Source organism: Centroberyx affinis, unplaced genomic scaffold, assembly GCF_046629955.1.
Source record: "Centroberyx affinis isolate AG114_WGS23_722 - 3 ecotype Tasmania unplaced genomic scaffold, CSIRO-AGI_Caff_v1 ptg000038l_1, whole genome shotgun sequence".
Taxonomy (NCBI): Eukaryota; Metazoa; Chordata; class Actinopteri; order Beryciformes; family Berycidae; genus Centroberyx; species Centroberyx affinis.
This window is the reverse complement of record NW_027278751.1, coordinates 52,354-74,226: the sequence shown is the minus strand read 5'-3', so window position 1 is coordinate 74,226 and position 21,873 is coordinate 52,354. Positions and strand designations below refer to the sequence as shown.

The 21,873-nt window shown below is 41.4% G+C and overlaps 1 protein-coding gene across 1 annotated transcript; it reads right to left on the bottom strand.

Annotated features, from left to right (window-relative positions):
* Positions 1-1,382: 1,382 nt before the first annotated feature.
* On the bottom strand, positions 1,383-16,603 carry rorca (RAR-related orphan receptor C a). The gene is made up of 10 exons (XM_071516936.1): positions 16,291-16,603; positions 8,911-8,996; positions 8,546-8,687; positions 7,943-8,383; positions 7,608-7,729; positions 6,741-6,873; positions 6,070-6,177; positions 5,758-5,868; positions 5,246-5,358; positions 1,383-4,874 (listed from the first exon to the last, which is right to left on the bottom strand). The coding sequence occupies exons 1-10, from the start codon at positions 16,295-16,297 to the stop codon at positions 4,713-4,715; spliced, it is 1,425 nt and encodes a 474-aa protein (XP_071373037.1). The 5' UTR covers positions 16,298-16,603; the 3' UTR covers positions 1,383-4,712.
* Positions 16,604-21,873: the final 5,270 nt, after the last annotated feature.

The following is a 21,873-nucleotide window of genomic DNA, read 5'->3' as shown; positions in this document are numbered from 1 at the left end:
GATTCATAAGTAAGTGCACACTGCCTCCTGGTGGATATAGCTGGCATACACCCATCTGTCACCCATCTGTCCGCCAAGGTCCCCTTGGCATATAGTACAAAATAATACAATATAATACTTCTGTGGTTCCCAAGCCTTTTCACGTCAAGGACCCCCTGGTAGATGGCCATTTGTCCCAGTCACCTTAATCTGAGAATGTCTGTCTGCACTGTAGGATGGGGAGATGACACTGGGGAGGTTGAAACCTCTGATCAGAGTAGCCTAGTCATTTTCTCATTTTGCTATGTGAATTAAATAAGAATGAAATTCAATAAACTATTCCTCATCTGGTTGGGGACCCCACGAACGAGGGCAAGGACCCCTGGGGATCTCTGGACCCCAGTTTGGGAACAGTCCTACTAGCTACCATAGGGTGGCAGTAAAGTACTGCATCGTCATCCCCTCGTTTTATGGGGCCTGGAATGACAAACACACAGGCCCTGAGGCAGGCAAGGCAACCCAGTTTAAAATACAAAGATTTTAGACAGGCCCTGCTGCTTGTTTTGATATGTGTTGCAGCACAAAATACAGTGCAATATGAGATGGGTTGAGTCCGGTCAAAAGACAGTAAATAACGATTCCACTACATAATATAATCTAAGTCTTTAATGTCATTGACAGTACACTATCACATGAAAAACATCCATTTTTGAATGCAGCCTGTAAGGAAGCTAAAAGAAGTTAATTATCTGGTAATACAGTATAACAGCTTTCTTCATGACCCATCTGGATCATGAGACTGACTCAAAACATATAAATTCAAATCTAATTTGTTGAAAATGCAGTTTATGCAGGAGAGCACACATAAAGAAGATGGGGGTGGATAGTGGGAGGATGTTGAATATAGTTCATTTGTGATTTGTGTATTATTGACCTTAGTCCACACCATGTACTGGTGTATTTGTATAGTAGCCAGTACAGGGAGAAATTTGGGTCTGCAAATAACAAGGGTGAAGCTTGTTCAAAAAACAGGTCCAGTGTTAACTGAGACAAAATGTCACTTGACAAACAAGCCTAAACCAAATTGGTGAATAGAATTTTAGAACTAATTTAGTGTTACTCACAACCATAGCTTGAATAAGGGTTATTTAACAGAAAAAGAATATATATATATATATGTGTGCATAATACCTCTGATTAGAGTAATATTAGAAATGTATTATTTTATCTCAGTATGGAGTACAGCTCATGCTCGTGTTGTTAATTTCAGCATTTGTGATTCATCTTACACCAAATGTGCCAACACTTATGGAGGATATTGTGTTTCATAGAGCATAAGGAAATAACACAAGAAAACAGCAGTTTTATTGTAAAAAGACCTTTATTACATTCTTAAATCCACATATTGTATCCCCATTGTACAACAATAACACTTTACTGTGTTAATAGCCTCTTAGGCTTTATATCCATAACATATCATAAATTATTTCTTATTAAAATCTATATTGATTCAATAATAATAATCTTAAAATAGAGTGAAAATATCATAAACAGAAGGATCATGACAAGAGAAACTTTTAGGGAGACATCTTTAAAAATGCTCTTTTTAAAAAAAATAGAATTACATCTCTCCAAGACAAAAAGGACACTAAACTGATGAGAAAAAACAGTACAGATAAGGATAAAAATGAAGAAACAAAAGATCACAACAAAACCAACACAAGATTCAGAGATTAAAATCCATCTTTTATATTCATTATACTTTTTTTTTTTTTTTTTTAGATCCTATTTCTTCTATGACTCAAACTCAAAAGTCTTGCAATAATGATATTAGACAGGGGTCTGTGATCAAACATTCACAAGAACATGTACTGTACACAGTGATCAAGGTTTTAAGGTCTTCTATCTTGGTGCAAGGTGTCTTGCTAGACTATCTGAAGACACCGTAGGACCGAGAGCCCAGCTATCTCCCTGAGTAACTCTAAGCGGAAATGTCCGTGCAAATCTAAAGAACTGCTCCCAAAACATGCGTTAGGGACACTTTGTGGACAGCTTTTAGCTCTGCAAAATTACATATTATTTCTTTTGAAATCAACACGTTTAACATTCTAGGACGCTAAACACAAAGCGTTACACTTTGTTACAATCTTCTTCTGCCGTAGAAACTGTCATCCCCTCATGTCAGTTAATACTTGATCTGTGTAGACGTTGGCTGTGTATTCGTTATGCTGAGAGTCGCATCATCTCTTGTGCTGCATGCTTAACTGTACATCTGTGCTGGAGTGCTTATGAAAACTAATAAACCATCATACAGGGCAACAAGGGCCCACTAAACTGAGAAGAATGGGAAAGACATTATTGCACAGTCCCACCATGCCACTATCTAAAGCACCCAGAAAAAGGTTTATCCCCCTTCATACTAACTATGTAAGATCATATAGAGTATGGAGAAAGCACTGTTCCAGCAGTGCAAAGTCAAACCTGGCTATGATATATTAAATAGAACTAGACATCCAAGGTCTGTAATGTGATTGTCTCTTTATGCTAAAGGTAGTAATGATAATAATAGTGTTTTCTCTGATAAAAATATTCATTTCCAGTAGCTTGTTTAAGATACCGGTAGAATGACATTTTAGAAATCCAATATGTCCCCCTCACTTTGAACTGATGAAAAAGTTTAATCCGGACACACCCTTGCCTGCCTCTCCAGAGACCTGATCTCTATCTATGTAGGGCTTCCTGGATCTTAAGGAATGAAACTGGAAAAGCTGGAAAGCTGTTCTCTTAGTCGTCAGAAACCATGTAGTGTTCTCAATATTAAGCAGATCAACGGAAAGAGGAACCTGCGATCTGAGTCTGTCCTGGTTTAAAAGAGGGGAATAATGTATTTAAGTTCACTATCCTTCAACTTTCACCGCAAATTGTTATTTTGAAGAAGCACTCTAATATGAATGCAGGGATACTAACTCAGGGGGGTAGCTGATGGCTCTGTCAACCCTTTGCTGTGCCATGTAGTGTTTAAAGAGGGTGAGGTAGTAAGGGAGTGGGGTTAGGAATAGAGGACCTAGTTCGCTAATCAGAACACCTTCGCCATCTGCGAGAGCGCAGGCTGCATGAGCCCAAAGCACCTGTCCACCTGTCCACCCTCCATTCTTCGCCTCTCATCCATGTAGATCGGGAGTTTGGTAAAGTGTTTTTGTCTGTGTAGTTGCTCTCGCGTTTTAACATCAACTCTCCACTTCCTCCCCGCATGCCTTTCAGTACTCCCAAAATCTCTTGGACCCACTGGTTCTCACAGTGCCAAAGGTTTGGATGATGGCACCCTTGTGAGGAGGGGCGGGGGGGGGCGGGGGGCTTGAGGCGAGAAAGTTCCAGCAGCTCCTCCAAAGTGAACACGTAACCCCACAGTGGTTCAGCTTCCCAGCACCTTGTTCATGCAGCTTATCTGACATCGGAGGATGTATCTCCCGTTTCTGAAGTTTCACAGACGGCTGTCTTTGAGTGCGAACCCGTAAAGTCTTGTGCCGAGTGAGAGTTCGTTTTGGATTCTAACAAGGACTTGTAATAAGTGCTAATCGTCCACTGGATTTTCTTTTAAGCGAGATCAATCATTTCATCCCAGAACCCCACGGTACGGTCAGGCAGTATCTGTTTGAGAGACCTGAGAACAATTACTACATTGCCATTGTTTTGTTTCAACTCTCTATCTCTCTCTCCCCCTTGCTCTCTACATGAACTCATGACTACTCTTATCTTACATGATTATATAGGTGTATGTATATAAAAAAGAAACATCTGAAAATACTTTCACAATACTTCTGTGATTCTTCACTCTCTCATTCTCTCTTTCTAAGTGGCATTTGCAAAGGGAAAGGGTATTAGGATTGAGGTCGTTGATTGCATTAAAAAAATAAAGAGCTCACAAATATCAGTGTCTGAGGGTGTGCTGGTAAAAATACCTATAAACATCAGCATAAGTGCTATGCTTTGTGCTATGTGTGCAAGAGTTTGTAGGTGCATGGGGGCAGACACTTTGGGTGTTTGCCCACGATTCGCTTAAAAACCCTGCCTGCTTGTGAGTTTGATCATGGTCCCTTTAAACAGTTTGTTCACGAGATACAAAACTGCAAAGTATGGGCGCTACCAGAAAATATTAAATGAAAAAAGAAAATGCACTGTTACTACAATGAGATTTGAAACAGGCATCATTACAGCACATCTCCACAAAATGGGTCAGGATTATAAGTATGTACATTCTATATCAAGCCTAGGGCTGTGCTGAACGGTTAAGGGGAGAAGGGGTACATTCAACAAGTAGCTTACAGGAACTGTGAGAACTGGGAAAGAAGTCAAACTTATTCTAGAGAGGAATTCAACTCGATGGGGAGGTTTAAGGTCTGCCTCATAGAAAAATATTTTTGAGAATACAAATTATGTAGGCTACTATATAATAATTTCTTCTAACTCCCTATAAAAATAATTAGGTAGCATGCACTGAGTACCCCAGCAGCACCTAGTGTTAAGGTGAAGTTAAATGGACTGGCTTGTAGGGCAGTGTAAGCTACTCCATAAGGGTGGGAGCTGAGAGGTGGGAGGAGTGTGTCCTAAAGTGTAGCGTGCAGGATTGTCACTGAGCTGCTGGTTGGTTTTGCTTCTGCTGGTTGCCACATTTCTCTCTCCCTCCCTAAACCTCAACGTCTCTATTTGAATCACTCTCTTCTGCCGAAACAGCGTTAGCCCTCGGTGGAGTCTGGGAAGGTGATTTCACTGCCAAAGACCTCCCTGTACAGAGGGGGGAAGGTGTACGCCGTCTCGGGGTGAACCAGACGGAAAAACTCCAGTTTGTCGATGTGGAGGTTGCAAATGGACTTCATTATGGGAAGCTTAGACACCATCTGAGAGGGAAAGATAGGAAAGGAGAAAAATAATGAAAAGGAGAAAGAGATACCAAATAAGCGTGTGTTCATTTTTTAGTATTTTTCTGAATATTTCTGTTTTCATTTGCAGGATGAGGAAGAAAAACTTGCTTAATAGCCATAATCTATTGAGAAAAAGTGCCTCAGGTTCCAAGTTTATTATAAAGCATTACGGCATAATGAGAGAAAATAGGATACTTTTTATAGAAAGACTAAGGGCCACTGAACAAAATGACAAAATTGAGACGAGAAGCATTACGTTTAAGTAGGCAGCACCATTATTTAGTGCAACAAAACATCATGTCACTTATATTCAGCGAATTGGTACAGCAGTGCTGCAGGCTCTGTACCTTAGCCAGTTTCTCCTCTGATGAGCCGTCCCTCTGTAGGCAGCGCTGCAGAGCCACGTACACCTTCTCCTGCAGCTTCTGGATCTTCTGGACGTCTGTCAGCCAGGGTCGGTCTGCAAGGAGGGGGCGGTGACATCATTGTGTCATTCACTTGATACCGCTCAATGAATATTCATATTCATGTCATATTACAGAGTTGGAACTAACTCTGATAAGCTTTACAGTGTTTAAATGTCTATGAGGAGAAGAGGGAATTAGTGAAGCATTAAGACAAGGTCCTGAACTTTTAAGGGACCAAGTGTATCCACTCTGGTGGCCAGTAGAGGTGTGTTGCATCAATTTAGTTAGAGTGAAAATACTTAAGCGAGGAGAGTGAAGCCCCTCGCAAGTTTGATGCAAAATTCCAGATGTCAATCTCCCTGCTAATGGTTATACCATTCAGTCACGGAAATATTATTTCCGAGTTTATTCAGTACTGGGATTCGTCTGGTTGACTTGGAACGGCATCTCACCTGGTGAGAGCAGCACAGCGGCGCTGAAGAGGGCCATCTCCTCTTCAGAGAGTTGTATGCGGCTCAGGCTTTTCGCCAAGTCAAACACTGCATTCACAAGGTCATCACAGCCTAGAGGGAGGGAGGGAGGGAGGGGGACAAACCAAGCCATCAACAAAACAGCAACTGTGTTGATTTTGACACTGAATATGGAAACAGATGAAAAGTTGAAAATCCCTTTCACTAAGTTGGTGTGTGTGTGAGAGAGAGAGAGAGAGAGAGAGAGAGAGAGAGAGAGACTTAGTGATGGAAGAAGTGAATGTGTGGACTCACCGAGAGCTTTGAAGAGCTGAGCACTGGCGAACTTTCCATCGAAGAGCAGTGTATTATTGATGGGGTTGTAGGCCCGACACATACGGATCAGGAGAACATCCATGCAGCCTGAGGACCAGAAAAACACCAGAAACATTGAAGGCGGCACAGGCAATGGATGATGATCAGAGAAAACAACATGAAAGAAGCTGAGTGAGCGGAAAAACAGGGCGAGCCACTGTTTGAAAGTAGAACAACCAAGCACCTTTTTAAGTCATTCTCTATGCATGTGATATTTAACCTCTGAGACCTCAGCTGCAACCTGAGCGCATTTTAAATGCACTTTCATACAAGAGCTGTTATTGTCCCCAGCTGGAACTGTTTGCAAATCATTAAACATACAAAGATAGTTGTCTTGCAGGATAGCTGTCTTGCTGGAGGCATCTCTCTTGTAAAAAGAGCTATTGACTGATTGTCATATGACTAAACACAATGTACATAATTGATTTTATAGTTAACCCTCGAGGTGTATGCATGCTTGTGTCATGCACTAATTGAGCAGACAAACACAAGACATTAGCATTTTCTGGTACCAAAAAGTGAATAAAGCAAGCAGGCAAAGTGAGTGTGGTGTAACATCAAGGCAGATTCAACATCTGTAGTGTGATGTGTTGCCACAGTGGAACACTGACCTGCTTTGAGGAGGATAATCTGATCATTCTGACAGAGATCCATGAAGCCGGTGATGCGCTTGGCAAACTCCACCACATACTGGATTGCATTGGTGATGTGAATGGCACATTGTTGCCACATCACCTCTGCAGACTGAGAGGAAGCAGAGAGACAGAAAAATGCTGTTTAGAGGCTGTTATGAGATTTTTTTCATCAGCTCAGTACACATTGTATTCTATTGTTCTCTATTGACTGTATGCTGACTTGACAATGCTGATTGTCTTGTTGTGCGAGTTGATTTCCTTCTAGGGATAACAAAGACTTGCTAAACCGAACAATGTTAGATATATTTGCTACATTTCTCTTAGAGATATGACCTACAACCTTGGGAGGTGACTGGCGAGACAGAAAGCCTAGAAAAAAATTATAATGATATAGGATTGGATTCACAAACCCATTGCAAGAATGCATTATGATGTATAAGAAGGTCACACTTATTTTGTTTTTGGAAACTTGTTCTAGACTTTCTGGAACTGATTTTTGTTCAGTGTAAAATTTTGAAAACATTCCTTTCTGAACCTTGTACAAGAGAACAACTAACAGGGCAAGATGACCCAAGATACATTAATGCGAAAATATATTTTATGTTTTATGGACTGTGTGTGATTGGTGTGATTCCCTGCTGATAAATTTAAACTGCACAGAGCAATTCACAGTGATTGAATGTGTCATATTTCGAATTATGGTGGGCAAGAATTTCAATGAATTTCTGAGCATGTCACTCTCCCAAACAACCTCCATTCTTGAGCATTTGTACAAATGAGGTTCTTCTGCCATATCTGTGCAATGCAATATTAAAATAATGTGCGGATGAAAGCCACCTGTACCTTGGTCTGGTACGAGCGTGTCTCTTCAGGGCTGTACAGCGTCCACGCCATTCTCTTCAGCTCCTCTGTGCTGTACTGGCTGGTCTCAATATGGGACTTCACCACACTCTGGGTTATACGCTCTGCACAGGGGGAAACATTTATTAGTTCTCTATCAAGATCACTTCTCAACTTCTTCTATGACAAAGACATTATATTTTTTCACCTTTAAAGTATATTATGTGATATCCATGTTATATTTGAGACTGATTTAAGGTTCAAAAAGAGAACAGTAATTATAACAGTGTGACCTTCCACTAGTAATCATAGTAATGCAGTATTGGATTTCTGCTGACCTATCTCCAGAAGGGAGCAGCCTTCGGGCAGGGGGTTGATAATGGCATGTGAGAAGAGTCCAGAGTCGTGCAGCAGCTGGTACTCATGCTTGATGTTGTGGTTTCCGTCTACGAAGTCCAGGTTGGTCTGTTCTGGTGAACTCTGAGAGGACGAGCTGCTGCCTGCGCTGCCGCCCAGCATCTCCAGGTTACAGTACTCTCCGCCCGCCCCCTCTGGGGTCAGCGGCAGGTCGAACAGCAGGCCTTCCGGCAGCGTGGTGATGTCGTCCAGATCGCTGAGCGCGGCGCTGGAGCCTCGGCTGTAGGCGCGGCCGTGGACGGCCATCTCGCTGCTTTCCTCGCGGGCGCCGGCCCCCGCGCACTCCTGGGACTGCTGGTGCTTCTGGACCTCGGCGTACAGGCTGTCACGCTGCTTTTTGGACATGCGACCAAACTTCACCGCTGTAACAGGAGGGTGTAATGACAGTTTAACAATCAAGCAGCTTATATGTTATGAGTCAAACAAGGATTAGATAACCGTCTGTTGTGATAAATGAAAACTGAGAGGTGGACAGACTGAGTAAGTCAGATATAAATAGACGATGCTGCCCCTTTTGAACTCACCGTCGCGGCTCATGCCCAGTGCTAGGCACTTCTGCAGCCGGCAGTGTTGACAGCGGTTACGGTTGGTCCGGTCAATTAAACAGTTCCTCTGTCGTGAGCAGGAGTACATAGCGTTGTTCTGCTGGCTGCGTCGAAAGAAACCCTAGATACAGAGACACACGCACAAAATACTCACTAATAGAATACAGGAGCAGCAGTGTGGGCGTCTAAATGCTGCTGGGCTCTGAGAGTGCATTAACAGAATACATTCATTAAACTGAATAAGACACTGAATGAGCCTAGTGGTGACTGCACCAATTTTTACCAGAAGAAAAACAATATGCCATAATTTCTAAGAATGATGAAGCAGACGGGTGATAGCTCACCTTGCAGCCTTCACAGGTGATGACACCATAGTGGATCCCTGATGATTTGTCCCCACAGATCTTACAGGGAATCACCTCTATTTGAGCTGGGGATAATAAGAGAGAGAGAAAAAAATCAGTGAAATAGAAAAACAGATGTTGATGTATTTATCACTAAGGGGCGCAAAAAGTGAGGTAGTGAGCTAGTTTTGACATTAAACCTGAAAGGTAGAATATTTTAAAACTCTGCGGATAGTTTTAGAGTCAGTTATATGCATGAATTTATCGAGAAAGCACATGATGAAATAATAATTGCTGGGTAAGTGCATTACTGGTAGTCATAACACTGTGGATTTTTTGTCATATGCCACAATTCTCCACTGCGAGTCAGGTGATGCAACACTGTGATGAAATTAGTGTCAACTGCTGTTCCCACATTCTTGCCACACACATAAATATATAAAGAAAACCGCTCCAAATAGGCAGCAAACTACAGTGTTGCCAACAGTGTGTGAAAAGAAACATTACTTTGGCCACAGTTCAGTAGAATTATAATAAAGAAGCATTTTTTTGCCATTTAAGGGAACATTCAACATTTGTTTTCTAGGCCTGTCGACTGTAGTTGTAGCCAATAAAACACCTCAGCCATATCAAATGAAAAGGGCAGCCTGTAATAAATCAATATTTACTCTAGACAGCTCTGATTTTGAAGATTCATGAACCCAAACAAGGCAACCACAACCTTGGATGTGATACTACATGGTACAATTAGATTTAAAACAAATTCATGTTTTTTCATTTCAGACTAATTCCATCTGCGCACTACAAGGTCCAAAATGTATCTAATATCAAGATACAGTATATTTGTATTAAAGTTATAGGATCATGGAGAAAGGAGTAAAGGGGCAAGAACACAGTGCATCCCATAACTGATAAAGGAAACAAACAAACCTATATATTATACACCTTCTCTTTAGTGTGAATGCCTGAGCCTTCTTATCCAGGAACAGCCTGTCCTTTTCATTATGTTGTTTATCTAAGTAGCAGGGCCTCCTCAAGCCCAGAATAGCAGGTCAATTGCATTAGCTGAGGCCTGGGGTTATAAAGTTTCACCGGCTCTCTCTCTCGCTCTCTCTTTCTGTCCCTCCTCCTCCAGGGTGAACTAAATGTTAGCAGGTTAACAAAGGCCCACTGCCTCTGAGGCCTCCAAGTTCTCTATATCTGGTCTCCCGATGGCAACTCTCAATAACGGCTGCAACTGATCGTTGCTGTTTTTCTGCAGGATTTGATTTGTCTCAGGCTGCAGGCTTTGCCAAACAATTCCTAAACTACTTTAGCTGGGTGGAACAGGGTATTAGGTAACCGGTAAACTGCAGCAGCGGCATTAACCGGCCTTCACAGCTCTTCAGAAAATTACTGTTTCATAAAAGCTCTTTTATAAACCACTCACAACCAACCAATCACATGAGTCACTCTGTGGGTGAGCCGACATGCGTCACACGCTGAGGCAAAGCAAACGAGGTTAGTGACTGACATAACCCTGAAAATCACGATTTGGGGAATAAAAGGAGACAGAGGAGGGAAGAAGGCCCATTTTCCTTCCACTAGGAAATGAATATTAGTCTTCTTGTGCAGTGTGTGTGACATATTTGAGTGTTTCTGCTGGATAGAATTTCTACTGACCTACGAAAAGCAACTAAGGGAAATAAATAAATAAAGGGCAATGGAAAAAACCCTCTCTCTGTCACTCCCTTCATCGCTCCCTCGCCAGCGCCTCTCCCCCTCCCCTCACCCTGTTATATAACTGCCGTCTGGCCGCATTCCATGAACACACTCATTCAAAGGAGGTTGCCTCGGCAACGCCGTGACAATCCTCCCTCGCCCTCCTCCGCTCCCATTGGCTGCCGGGCGAGCGGCTTTGTCTCTGACTCGCCGTCTCACCTGCCAGTCAGCTGAGTGGCACAGTCAGGCTGAGAGCAGGAGCTGTTCCACTGACACAGTTTCCCATTCAGCAAAGGGGGGCGGCGCTTCGGGTGGCAGCCGCGCAAGGGACGCAATCTGATTTCTTGTGGGTTTTAAGGTGGAACCAAATCTGACTTAGTCTCTCAGTGAAGGGAGGAGCTCTTTCTTGGTGTGGAGAAAAACAATCCAAGGTTTGATCACTGAAAGATTGATGACTACTTTAGGTTGGTGGGGTAACACTGCTCCACTATATATTTTACAAGTTGCATAACATCTGGGAATATTTTCAAAAAACTCCCAGTACAGTAAGCTACAGAAGGACACGTAGAAGTAACTAATAGGAGCTCTCAACTTGTTGCAGCATGTCAAGTATTTGAGTGAAATTTCAGCTGTGTTTAGAGCTAGACCATCAATCTATTTATACTCTGCTGCAGTCAGTTGGCCAGGGATCCGTTCTGCAGCTTCTGGTCTATCATGAACACAAAGTCAAAGTTACATAAATCATCACGTAACAGTTTGTCACATGACAGCTCTGTGACGCATATAAATTGGATGACAAATCAATTTCAAAAGAATGTTTCTCACATGAAGCTAATAAACCTACAGTGTGTAGAGCAGTTATTGAAGTAGCCGATGTGAAATAAAGTCAAGTCTCTAAACATTTATTTGGGGAATTTTGTGTTCTTTTGACCCTTAGGCGATTTGGTCAGTGGGTCAGTGATGTTTGTTTTGGTTGGTGTGAAGTCATGTCATTTCACTGCATGGGTGTAAACAATGGTTCCTTTATTCCCATCGGCTATGTTTAGAGCAGCACCATTGGGCTTTGTTCTGAGAGAATTTGTTTCTTTAAGTTCTTACACAAGCAAGAAAAACAACCTTTTTGCGTGTGTGCCGTTCCCATCTGCAGAAAGAATATAGAGAATATGTTTGAAATCCATTTGCCTCTCTTTAGAGAGAATGCAATCACATTTCTTTTGAAAAGTTATAGTTATGTAACTTGGATACCAGCAGGTCGGTGAAAATACCAGCTTATCTGTGTAACTGAAGCATAAAGACTGTGCTTGACAAATCAGTAAATCAATACACTTTATAAGGGCTTTGATGCTGTATCTATGCCATCATTAGAAAGTTTTATTTCCATGCTATCAGAATTTGTAAGAAAATGCCTTTGATTGCTGTATGAACTCTCAGCGTCTCAGCGCAGTAAAGCTGTGTTTGGTTTAGTACGTGACACTTGGTGCCCTCCAACTCATATATACATATATGGTGATTTGATACTCTTCTCTGTGTCAGTCAGTCAGTGTGTCAGTCAGTCAATCTCTGTTGGTCAGCACTTTCTTCAACACTGCTGTAAAGCCCTTGCCTATAGGGAGACTTTGCCCTCTCATCCCACCTAATCAAACAGAGTCCCAAGGTCCTATTTGCCTTGCACTTCACATTTACCTGCCATACTGTATGCTTAACCTACATTAGAATGGGTTTCTGAAGAATGGAGGGGTGTAATGTATATAGTATATTGTGTAATGTACTATTAGGATACCTCTAAGTTGGCAGTTAGTTTGTTAAATATAATGCTCTCTGTCTCTTTCCTAAGATAACTAGCACCTGTTTTCTAAACAGCTTTACGGACAGTGATAACGTCTGTATCTTTGTGTTCCCACTTGAGGTTGACCTACCTAGAGAATGCAGATATGGAGGTGACACTCATGTCAAACTCTTTAAATATCTATCTTGCATTTGTACAGCAGGAGTTGTTTTGTTATTTATTTTGTTAAGTTATTTTGTTTTGAAAAGTAGCCCTGGATAGGAACAGTGTGTTGCAAAAGTTGTTTTTCTTTTAATTCCAAACAATTTGTCTTCAACAAAGAAGATAAAGCACAGGAGGTCTGCAGTAAAAACTCAGACATGCCTACATCTGTAATTGGGAGCCTGGGGACTATCTATCAAATGCCTGTTTTCAACTTCCCTCAAAATGATATTGTTTTAGATGATAGGATTCATTTTAATGAAGATGAAGCATTTGTGAGATTCTGAGTTTTTTTTTTACTCTTTTTTTCCTGATGCAGTATATTGTTTAAACTAATGTAATAATCTCACATTTTCCTGACAGTCTGGAAATACAGCGTATTCAGTATTCCCTGAAGTTCTACTCAAGTCCATCTTCACACACCCTGAAAAGGAGTGCAGCAGCATAGCTGTCGGCCCAGCCAGGGGAAAATACTGACACTGGTTGCATGTCTTATGCCTTCCAGATTAATATCCTTCAACGAAAAGTATCTTGAAGAGCAACTACTGGCACATCATGTGCAGAGCACTCAGAGATACTGATCTGCTATTCTGTTGTTTTGCCTTTCACACCCTTCTGTCTATTGTTTTGTTCCAACGGTGTCCTTATCACACACTGATGTACCATGTATTAAAAAGAGAGCACATTTACAATAACAACAAGTTTATATGCCAATTGAGTTTAGGTTTGCTATAGGAGACAATTGTATTTTTCTTTGTGTAGCCTCCTACTTAATGCCCTTATGTCAATGATTAGGAGTTCAAGCCTCCTGAGTCCAGAATTTTTAATACTAGTATTTACTTTTAATACTTTTAATACATTTTATTTTAGTTATATAACTAATAATTATAATTCAATTATTACACTATTAATAATGAATAATGATTAATTAGGTGACTTGATGTCAAACTATACCTAGTGAACTCTACATAGTTATCACAAGCTATTACAGGTTCGTTTTGGTCGTTCCTGTGAACAAGCTTTAATATTCTACATACATCGTTCCTCCAATTCCCTCTTTTCCAATAAAAAACATGCTCAACAACAACTGCTACACCTGCCAAGAAACTAGGCCTCAAATTCTGTGCCTCCGTAATCCCCTACCATTGATCAAACAAGATAAAGTGCATTGACTTGATCCTGCTGTGTATGTCGTTCCTTGCCCAAACCCAACAGGGCCTCTGCAACACAAGCACAAGCAGACTCAGGAATTCAGTTCACAGCATGTAATTTTGTGTGCTGCTCCGAACCGCAAGAACAAATTTAGGAATATGCAACAGCAATCACAGTCACCTTAAATCAAACACAATCTCTTTATGTCTATTTAGCGCTCTCTTTGCCTCATGCATCCTTGGTCAAATAGATACGGCCTATCATTCTGTCTTCGCCTTAAACTGCTATTAAGGCCAAACAACTGTTAAAGAAACAAAATGTTATCTTTATGTAATCGTTGTGCATATTATTGCACTCCAAAATGAATTGCGTCTCAAGTAGTCATAATACTCACAAGGGCACAGATCCATATAACACTTTGCTTGCACTGTAATGTGTGGGGCAATGCCAAGAGTTAAAGCTTTATTAGGGGGAGAGGAATCTTAGCGTCCAGTTGTCAGATATAAGGGGCACCTTGACACATACTGTAGCTCACTGTGAACTTCCCCAGGGACTCACATACAGATAGTGGCTTTGAGCCTGAGCTCAGCACAGCAGTGTCCTTGGAGAGAAAAGAGCCGCCTCTCTACTGCAATACAGCCACCTTTGATCCTGCATAGGCGAACCGTGCTCCATCACCATCTCAGACTTTATGGCTGCAGCACTGCAGACCATCAGCGAGACACTGCTGCTCATGATCCAATTATACAGACGGCATAAAATCTGACGGGTTTATTGATGTTTATTTATTTCAGAGTGTTGCATCATACCCGCCCATCTTGTGTTTGTGCAATACTTTGCAAAATAACATTCATGGATAAACGTGCAGCAGAATATTGTTAATTGCAATCCATCAGGAGTGAAAGTCATTAAGGAAAATGAAATGTTTGTGATGTTCGTGAAATGCACTGATACTCTGCACCAGAGCTTATTTCTGTGTTTTTCTACATTGCAAATTTGGCGGCAGGTCTTGCTACTTATGTCTCCTATGTCTTCCTATCCATTATTCATTAAAGGTTTGGGGGGTCACCAAGGAAGACGGCTTAGGATGATGTCATATTGTTACAATATCAGATTGGCAGTGGCTGAGTAGAAAACGGGGTGACATACATTCTGGTTGATGTAAGCAACCTTAGCTGACAGAGGAAACCGCGGCGCCTTGCTCTGACATTACTACACCACAAAACTATTAAATCTAATTTCTATTTTAAACCTAAAAGTAAAAACAGATATAGTTAAATAGTTATAGTATAATTTTAGATAATTATTATTAAATCTTTAAAAATATATGTTCAGTCACAACAGAACTTAAAAAGCAAATGCATGGATTCCACTAGCAGCCTAATGTTGGATTTTTTTTTTTTTGCCACACCAGTACTAAGATGCAATTTGCATCAGATTGAAATCAGGATCTTCCAGTTCAGCTCAGATCCACCTTGCCAAGAAGTATCCTCCCCTGACAACTGATTCAATTTTTTTTCACAATTAATTGTCTCAGTAATGACGACAGACCTCAAGGACCTCCTTGTACCCCCCCTCCCCCCTCCCCTATTGAATGCTGTGTAATCCTCAATGACAGAACTAGGTCAATGGAACACCGGACTCCCCTCTTCCTTCTCTCTCTCTCTCTCTCTCTCTCTCTCTCTCTCACTGGCAGCCATGCTGAGATGCTGAAAACAAAAACACGCCGGTGCACTCAACCCACAGTAACACCGGCATACACACACGAAAACAGCACATACTGAAAAATAACATACACACAAACAGAGCAAAACGAAATAAACCGAGGTGAAAGTATATGACCAATGGATTCCTCAAAGTGATTACTGCAAAACACAACTAAAGGGGGGCAGTAAAATAAGGACTATTCATAGTGAAGTTGAACGCAGTAAATCCTGTAGCAGTCCTAGGTTAAGCCACATTTTCGTGTGGTTTGACAGCTCTTAAATCACTCCGCTCCCTCCCTCCCTGCACGTCCTCCCTCTTACATAACCCGAGTCGCTCACCGGCGAAATAAAGTAACTACAGCTGCAACGCATTCCTCTTGTCAGGCAAAACAAATTAATGAGTGCGCAAACAGCCTTTACACTTTGCACATATAAATAGCAGACCGATGCTAAAAGCTATAGGCTGAGTATATGGAAACATGCATACTAATAAGAACATAAAAATAAGCTACTTTTGAACATCATATTCTTATTTCGATTTAACAATTTCTAAATAACTTGTAGGTTCTGTAAGCTATTCCGTCGTACGTAAATTAAAGGTAACGATCATTTTTATCTCATGGAAGAGTATCGCTAACTCAGTTGTTTGCAATCTGGCTGTTTATTCCCGTGAGCTCATGCAGTCGACATGGGACTCCTACGCACTTCGGACTCTGTTTCAAAGTAGCCGTGTCCCTCCAGCATAATAACACATGCAAGGCAAAAAAAGTTATTCTTTAAATGAACCAAACAGGTCCAGATTTTCAAAAATAAATAATAACATCACAAACTTACCTCTCATGTTGACGTTGAATGCTACTATCTTCGAGTCATACAACTCCAAATGGAAGTAAAGCTAAGAAATACTGAATACGATGCACACTTTTTTGCTCCAAACAGGAGCCGTTGAAAACTGTAAAAACAACAAATCCTCATATGTTTTTCTACCGGTTGTCCTGCATATACCAATCAAAAACCGGCATAAAACGCAAAACAATAAGCCCCTTAGTGTGGGGTTTGCTTCCGTTATTTACTTTTTTTTTCAATTCCGCGCAATCCCAGAGGGGCTGTTGTGGTAAAAGCAATAAAAAAATAATAATGTAGCAGTTCCTTGTCTCCCAGCTCTTTCCTGGACTCCGGCTCTCTGTAACCTAGTTTCGGCGCGTGGACTACACATGATCCTGTCTCCACTGGCCCGCCTCGTGCCCCCTGAGCTGACGCGCGCGTCGCCTTCCGCGCGCTTAAGGAGGCTCGCGGGGGCTCTAGCGTGCGTGGGAAAGTGTGGCAGTGTGTCAGTTCAGACCACAGCGTGGGAATTATTCCCACCGAGCGCACTGCTTTAATTTTAGCGAAAGAGCTTCTTTTCCAGGAATAATTAAGATTTGTAATGTTTTTTTCCCGCTGTTTCTAACAGCCCTTATTAAAAAAGAACCATAAACGTACGATACATTTTAGGATAGCCTACTATACAAATAGTAAAACTAGTCTAAACATTCCCCATAGCAATAGTCCCTATTGCTATATTGTAAGAATATAGTTATACTGAGATAAAATAAATAAATAAATAAATAAAATACCATTAAGGGCAATTATTCAGTAGCCTACCACAGACACCACTGTACATCCCTATAGGAATATTATGGGAATATTCTAGTGATTTTCGTTAGGGAGGAGAGATATACCAGAATGTGCATTTAGATTTTTCTTTTTGCTCCATATGGGGGAAAAAGAACCACATATTTCTGTCATTTTCAATAATAAATATTAAGTATTTTGTCATCTGTATATTGTTGTGGTACATTGGACAAACAAGGAAGCAAAATAAATAAATAGAAGCATCCATACATCAGAGGCAGAAACCTAGTTGGCTCATTCATTAGATTACTCTACAAGCAAAAGCAAAATCCGTATGAAATAAAAAAAATAGGCTAAGTTATATTGTGTTTCTCAGGAGTAATATATCATGACTTAAATAGCCACTTCTCTGAGAAGAGGAACCACTTGTATTCAGTTTTTCTCTGGATGGATGAGGTAGATGCAACATTGTAAGAGCACTAGATTATATCACTGCATTAACCCTAAACCTGGTGGAGGAGGTGTATTGTGTTACTGTGTTGTTGTGTTTGGTGGCCTGTTGTGTTGTATTTCAGCTTATGTTTACAGCTCTTGAATCAGAGAGAAAAGCTCTTTAAACCAAATTGCATGTGGTAAATTAAAGGAATGCTTGCTGCAAATCTCTTTCACAGTATAATCCAAACAACTGACTACCCAAAATAGTCTTTAAAAGTTATTATAGTGCATTGGAGAGAACTTGACTGTCTTTGCGGAGCTGAAAGAATGTGTGAGGAAGTGAAGGAGAGAGAGAGCAGACAAACCCACTGACACTGGCACAGAGCTTCCTGCAACGCCAGCCAAAACCAATAATAATAGCCCTGCACTGATGAAAATAGTTGATTTATAAGCGTGGGTAAGATGAAGAGTGTATGATGTAACGTAGGCTGTTATGAAATGAGGAGCGGAGAGAGATTATGGTAAGTAGGTTAGTAGAGCAACACTAGGTCTGACAGAGCTTTCACACCCCTCCTCTCTCCGCTTCTGTTTTCCTCTGAGCCTTCTTGGGTAGCTCTCTCTCTCTCTCTCTCTCTCTCTCTCTCTCTCAATCCAATTCAATTCAATTCAAGGTGCTTTATTGGCATGAAATACAAAAGTACTTATTGCCAAAGTGAAGTCAACAAATTCAAATTCAAATTCTCTCTCTCTCTCTCTCTCTCTCTCTCTCTCTCTCTCTCAATCCAATTCAATTCAGTTCAAGGTGCTTTATTGGCATGAAATACAAAAGTGCTTATTGCCAAAGCAAAGTCAACAAATTCAAATTCTCTCTCTCTCTCTCTCTCTCTCCCTCTCTCTCTCTCTCTCTCTCTCTCTCTCTCTCTCTCTCTCTCCCAATCCAATCCAATTCAATTCAAGGTGCTTTATTGGCATGAAATACAAAAGTACTTATTGCCAAAGCAAAGTCAACAAATTCAAATTCAAATTTTCTCTCTCTCTCCCTCTCTCTCTCTCTCCCTCTCTCTCTCTCAATTCAATTCAATTCAAGGTGCTTTATTGGCATGAAATACAAAAATATAAAAGTACAAAAGTACTTATTGCCAAAGCAAACTCAACAAATCCAAAATACTCTCTCTCTCTCTCTCTCTCCCTCTCTTTTCTCTCTATACCTCTCTTTCGGTCCTGCTTCTCCCTCCCTAACGCTACAAAACCCATTAAACCCTAAAGACAAAGCAATAACACATTGCTTCTTCCTGAATGCACAGTGTAAAAATACCATCCTGGGAAAAAGTGCTGAAAGAATTCCTGTTTTATTATATTCCCTGCTGTAAACTTCCCCTTCCTCCCATTTAGCTGGTTTTGTCAGTCTGATGATTTCCTTCCTGATCCTCATCTTTCTTGGGTTATATCGCGGCCCGCTGAGCAGCGCGTATAGCAGCCACACGTCTATCCGGCGTCCGCATACGACGTCACTGACCCCCTGACCCCGAATCTTATGTAACCATGGCAATACCCAAATTAGAACATGGAGAATGGAAAGAGGGTGGGGCTTAACTTCACATACAGGCACATAGGCCCCATCCAGCTTTCCAGATTAAGGCAGATAGAATGAGCACGCGCGTGTGTTTGTGTGCGTGTGTGAGTGTGTTTGTGTGTGTGTGAGGACAGAGTGACAGAGTGACAGAAAGACAGAAACTAAGGAAGACATCAGATGCAAACAGAGAGATTGCCAAAACAGTGGCAGCGGGCGGTGACACATGAGGCGAGGCCAAGTGCGTGCTCAGGCAAAGTACGGTGCGCAAAGGCAGCGACGAGAAGCCTCTGCCCTACGGAGGATAAAGCCCGGTATACTGAGAGGATTATTTTAGGATCCAGCTCTGGCTTCCATAATCCTCTCTCCTCTCCTCTCCCTCATCCTGCTAAACCCTCTCTCCTCTCCTCTTTCAAATGCCGACTAATCTCTCTCTCTGAGTCTGTATGGGGCTGTAATCTGGTTTGTACCTATCTTTCACCTGCACCAGGTTCACATCAATAGGTCAGTGTGCCATACTACAGGATGCTCCGTGCTACTCCTCTTCTTACACTTAGTTGTCATCGCTCCCCTCTTCTCCACAGCCTGAGGGTTGTCCTGACTACCGTTCGACCGATATGGGCTTTTGAAGGCCGATACTGGTACCGATACTGGTACTGGTAACGGACAATGGCCGTTATTTTGTGCCGATAGTCATTATCTTGGAACCAAAAATGCCAAGTATTCATTGTATCTTTGAAGGGTGGAAAAAAGTCTGAAACAGCATTTAGATTATGCAATACTGAAATTCTCCATCAAAACCCATACAAATTAAATTATTTTAGGGTTAGCTGCTCCTGAAGGCAGGGTGACCCGGCCTTGAAAGCCCCAATTAAACAGCATTTTGAGATCATCTTGCTTCCTTAATGAGATGTATTTCCGGTTGAAACAGGATGTTGGGACGGGATATAATGTGGGGAGGGATCATTTCAAAGTATAAACCAATGGGATATTAGAGAGAGCGAAAGAAAGTTTTATTTGATGGGAGAGGTGGAGGGGCGGGATTGTTAAAAAATCTGCGATGGTTTTATTGGTTGGAATGTTTATGTACGACTACTGGTACACAATGAGGTCACCATGAAAGATACACTGTTTTCCAGCAAGTAAAAGTAATGGGGTTTTGATTTAAAAATACAGGAAAATAAAAATTGTGTAAAATGTTTGGAATTTATTGTTAAAGTGGTATAAATTATGACAGAGAGAATTAGCTAACAAGGTGAAAAAGTCATTTTTTATTTCATTGTGACTTTAAATGAAAAATGTATTTACAAAAACATACATAACATAATTCAATAATGAAATGAATAAAATAAATGTGCAAACAAAAGGAAATTTCATTGCAGGCTTTGTCGCTGTGGTCAGGGAAAAGCCTTCATCATATTCACAGTGGATTACATGACCGATATCCAGTAGGCCTATTTTATAAAAGGACGATATCAGCACGATATATCGGCAATCCGATATATCTGTCTAACCCTAGTCCTGACAGAACACATGAGCGAAAAGAGTTTTCATCATTTGGCTCTACTGTTCAATTCAATTTTGTCTGTTGCCCTCTCTCTCATTTTCATCCACAGACTGTTAAACAAAGGACCGTAATTGCAGAGGTGGAGGTGGACTGCCAAGTGGCCACTCTTCCTTTCATCATAAAAAGAATAGATTTTGGAACATTGACAAATGGTTAATGATTCTCACTCAAAAATGATTACGTGAGTATGCTTCGGTGCGGTGCTCTTTTGCTCTTATTTTAAGTGGTTTTCCAGACAAACGCTCTTACGCTGAATATTAACTATTAAACTGAAACAGTCAGTACTTTTGCTGCTTGAGTAAAACAGTTTTCAGTTATCCTTCCACCCCTGGTCAGAGCCAACCATCAAGTATGGGAGGCGTAGTTGTGTCGCTCGAGGCAGGGTTTAGCTCAGATGTGACATGGGGAGTGTAGCCTACTACTGATGAGTGAAAAAGAAGTAAACAAACAAGAGAAGGAGCAAGCTGGAGTGTCCTTCGGTTCATTTGCGACTTGGCGTCCGTCGTCCCTCAGCAGCTGTTGATACCAGAGATAGAGCCGGATTCATCACCCTCAGGTCCACGCTGGCTTCACAACCTGTCATTATGATTCATGCTGTTTACTCCCTCTTGACAGGCATATTTAAACGATAAGCATCCAATTAAAACTGACATTTACCACGGTGTATCTGTCCATGCTGCTTCCTTTGCAGACCCATTTTGTGCCTGTCATGTTGTCAGTCGATATCGCTCTGCCTCCATCTAGATAATATCGCGTCTGACAGTCATGATAGGAAGGGAACAACCACAGGCATTCACATCAGTTGTGAGATAGACGGATTTGATAAAGGGATAGGGGAATAAACATCAGCATAGACAGCGTGATATAAAATACCGGGAAGTAGATTATGCCAATCAAGTTAATGCCAAGTTGTGACATATAGAGTGAGTCTCACAAGAACATGAGGCGAGTTAAACAGGCTCACTAACTAGCCTCCTTAGACTTCTCATTCAGTATAATACTTAAGCAAAACTAATCCTAGGTCAGCACTTCCACTCTGAAACACATGATTCCAGTCACAGGCCTTTGTCTTGTTCTCCAACCATAAAGTGACTCCAGACTTGGCTGTGAATAAGTCCCTTTCTTTTCCACAGCCTGACTGGGCTCTTCTGCTGTGGTGACGAAGAGCGACGAAGAGCCGGAGGCGCTGGTGTGGTTCAGTCTGGAAGCCTTCAAAGTTCCATTATCTCAT

What these genes read in the sequence shown, in the direction of transcription:
- rorca (XM_071516936.1), bottom strand. An exon ending in CACGCTCGTACCAGACCAAG is followed by an intron (nt 6,874 to 7,607) that starts GTACAGGTGGCT and finishes GCTTCCTCTCAG; the next exon opens with TCTGCAGAGGTGATGTGGCA. An exon ending in TCAGCTCTTCAAAGCTCTCG is followed by an intron (nt 5,869 to 6,069) that starts GTGAGTCCACAC and finishes CCCTCCCTCTAG; the next exon opens with GCTGTGATGACCTTGTGAAT.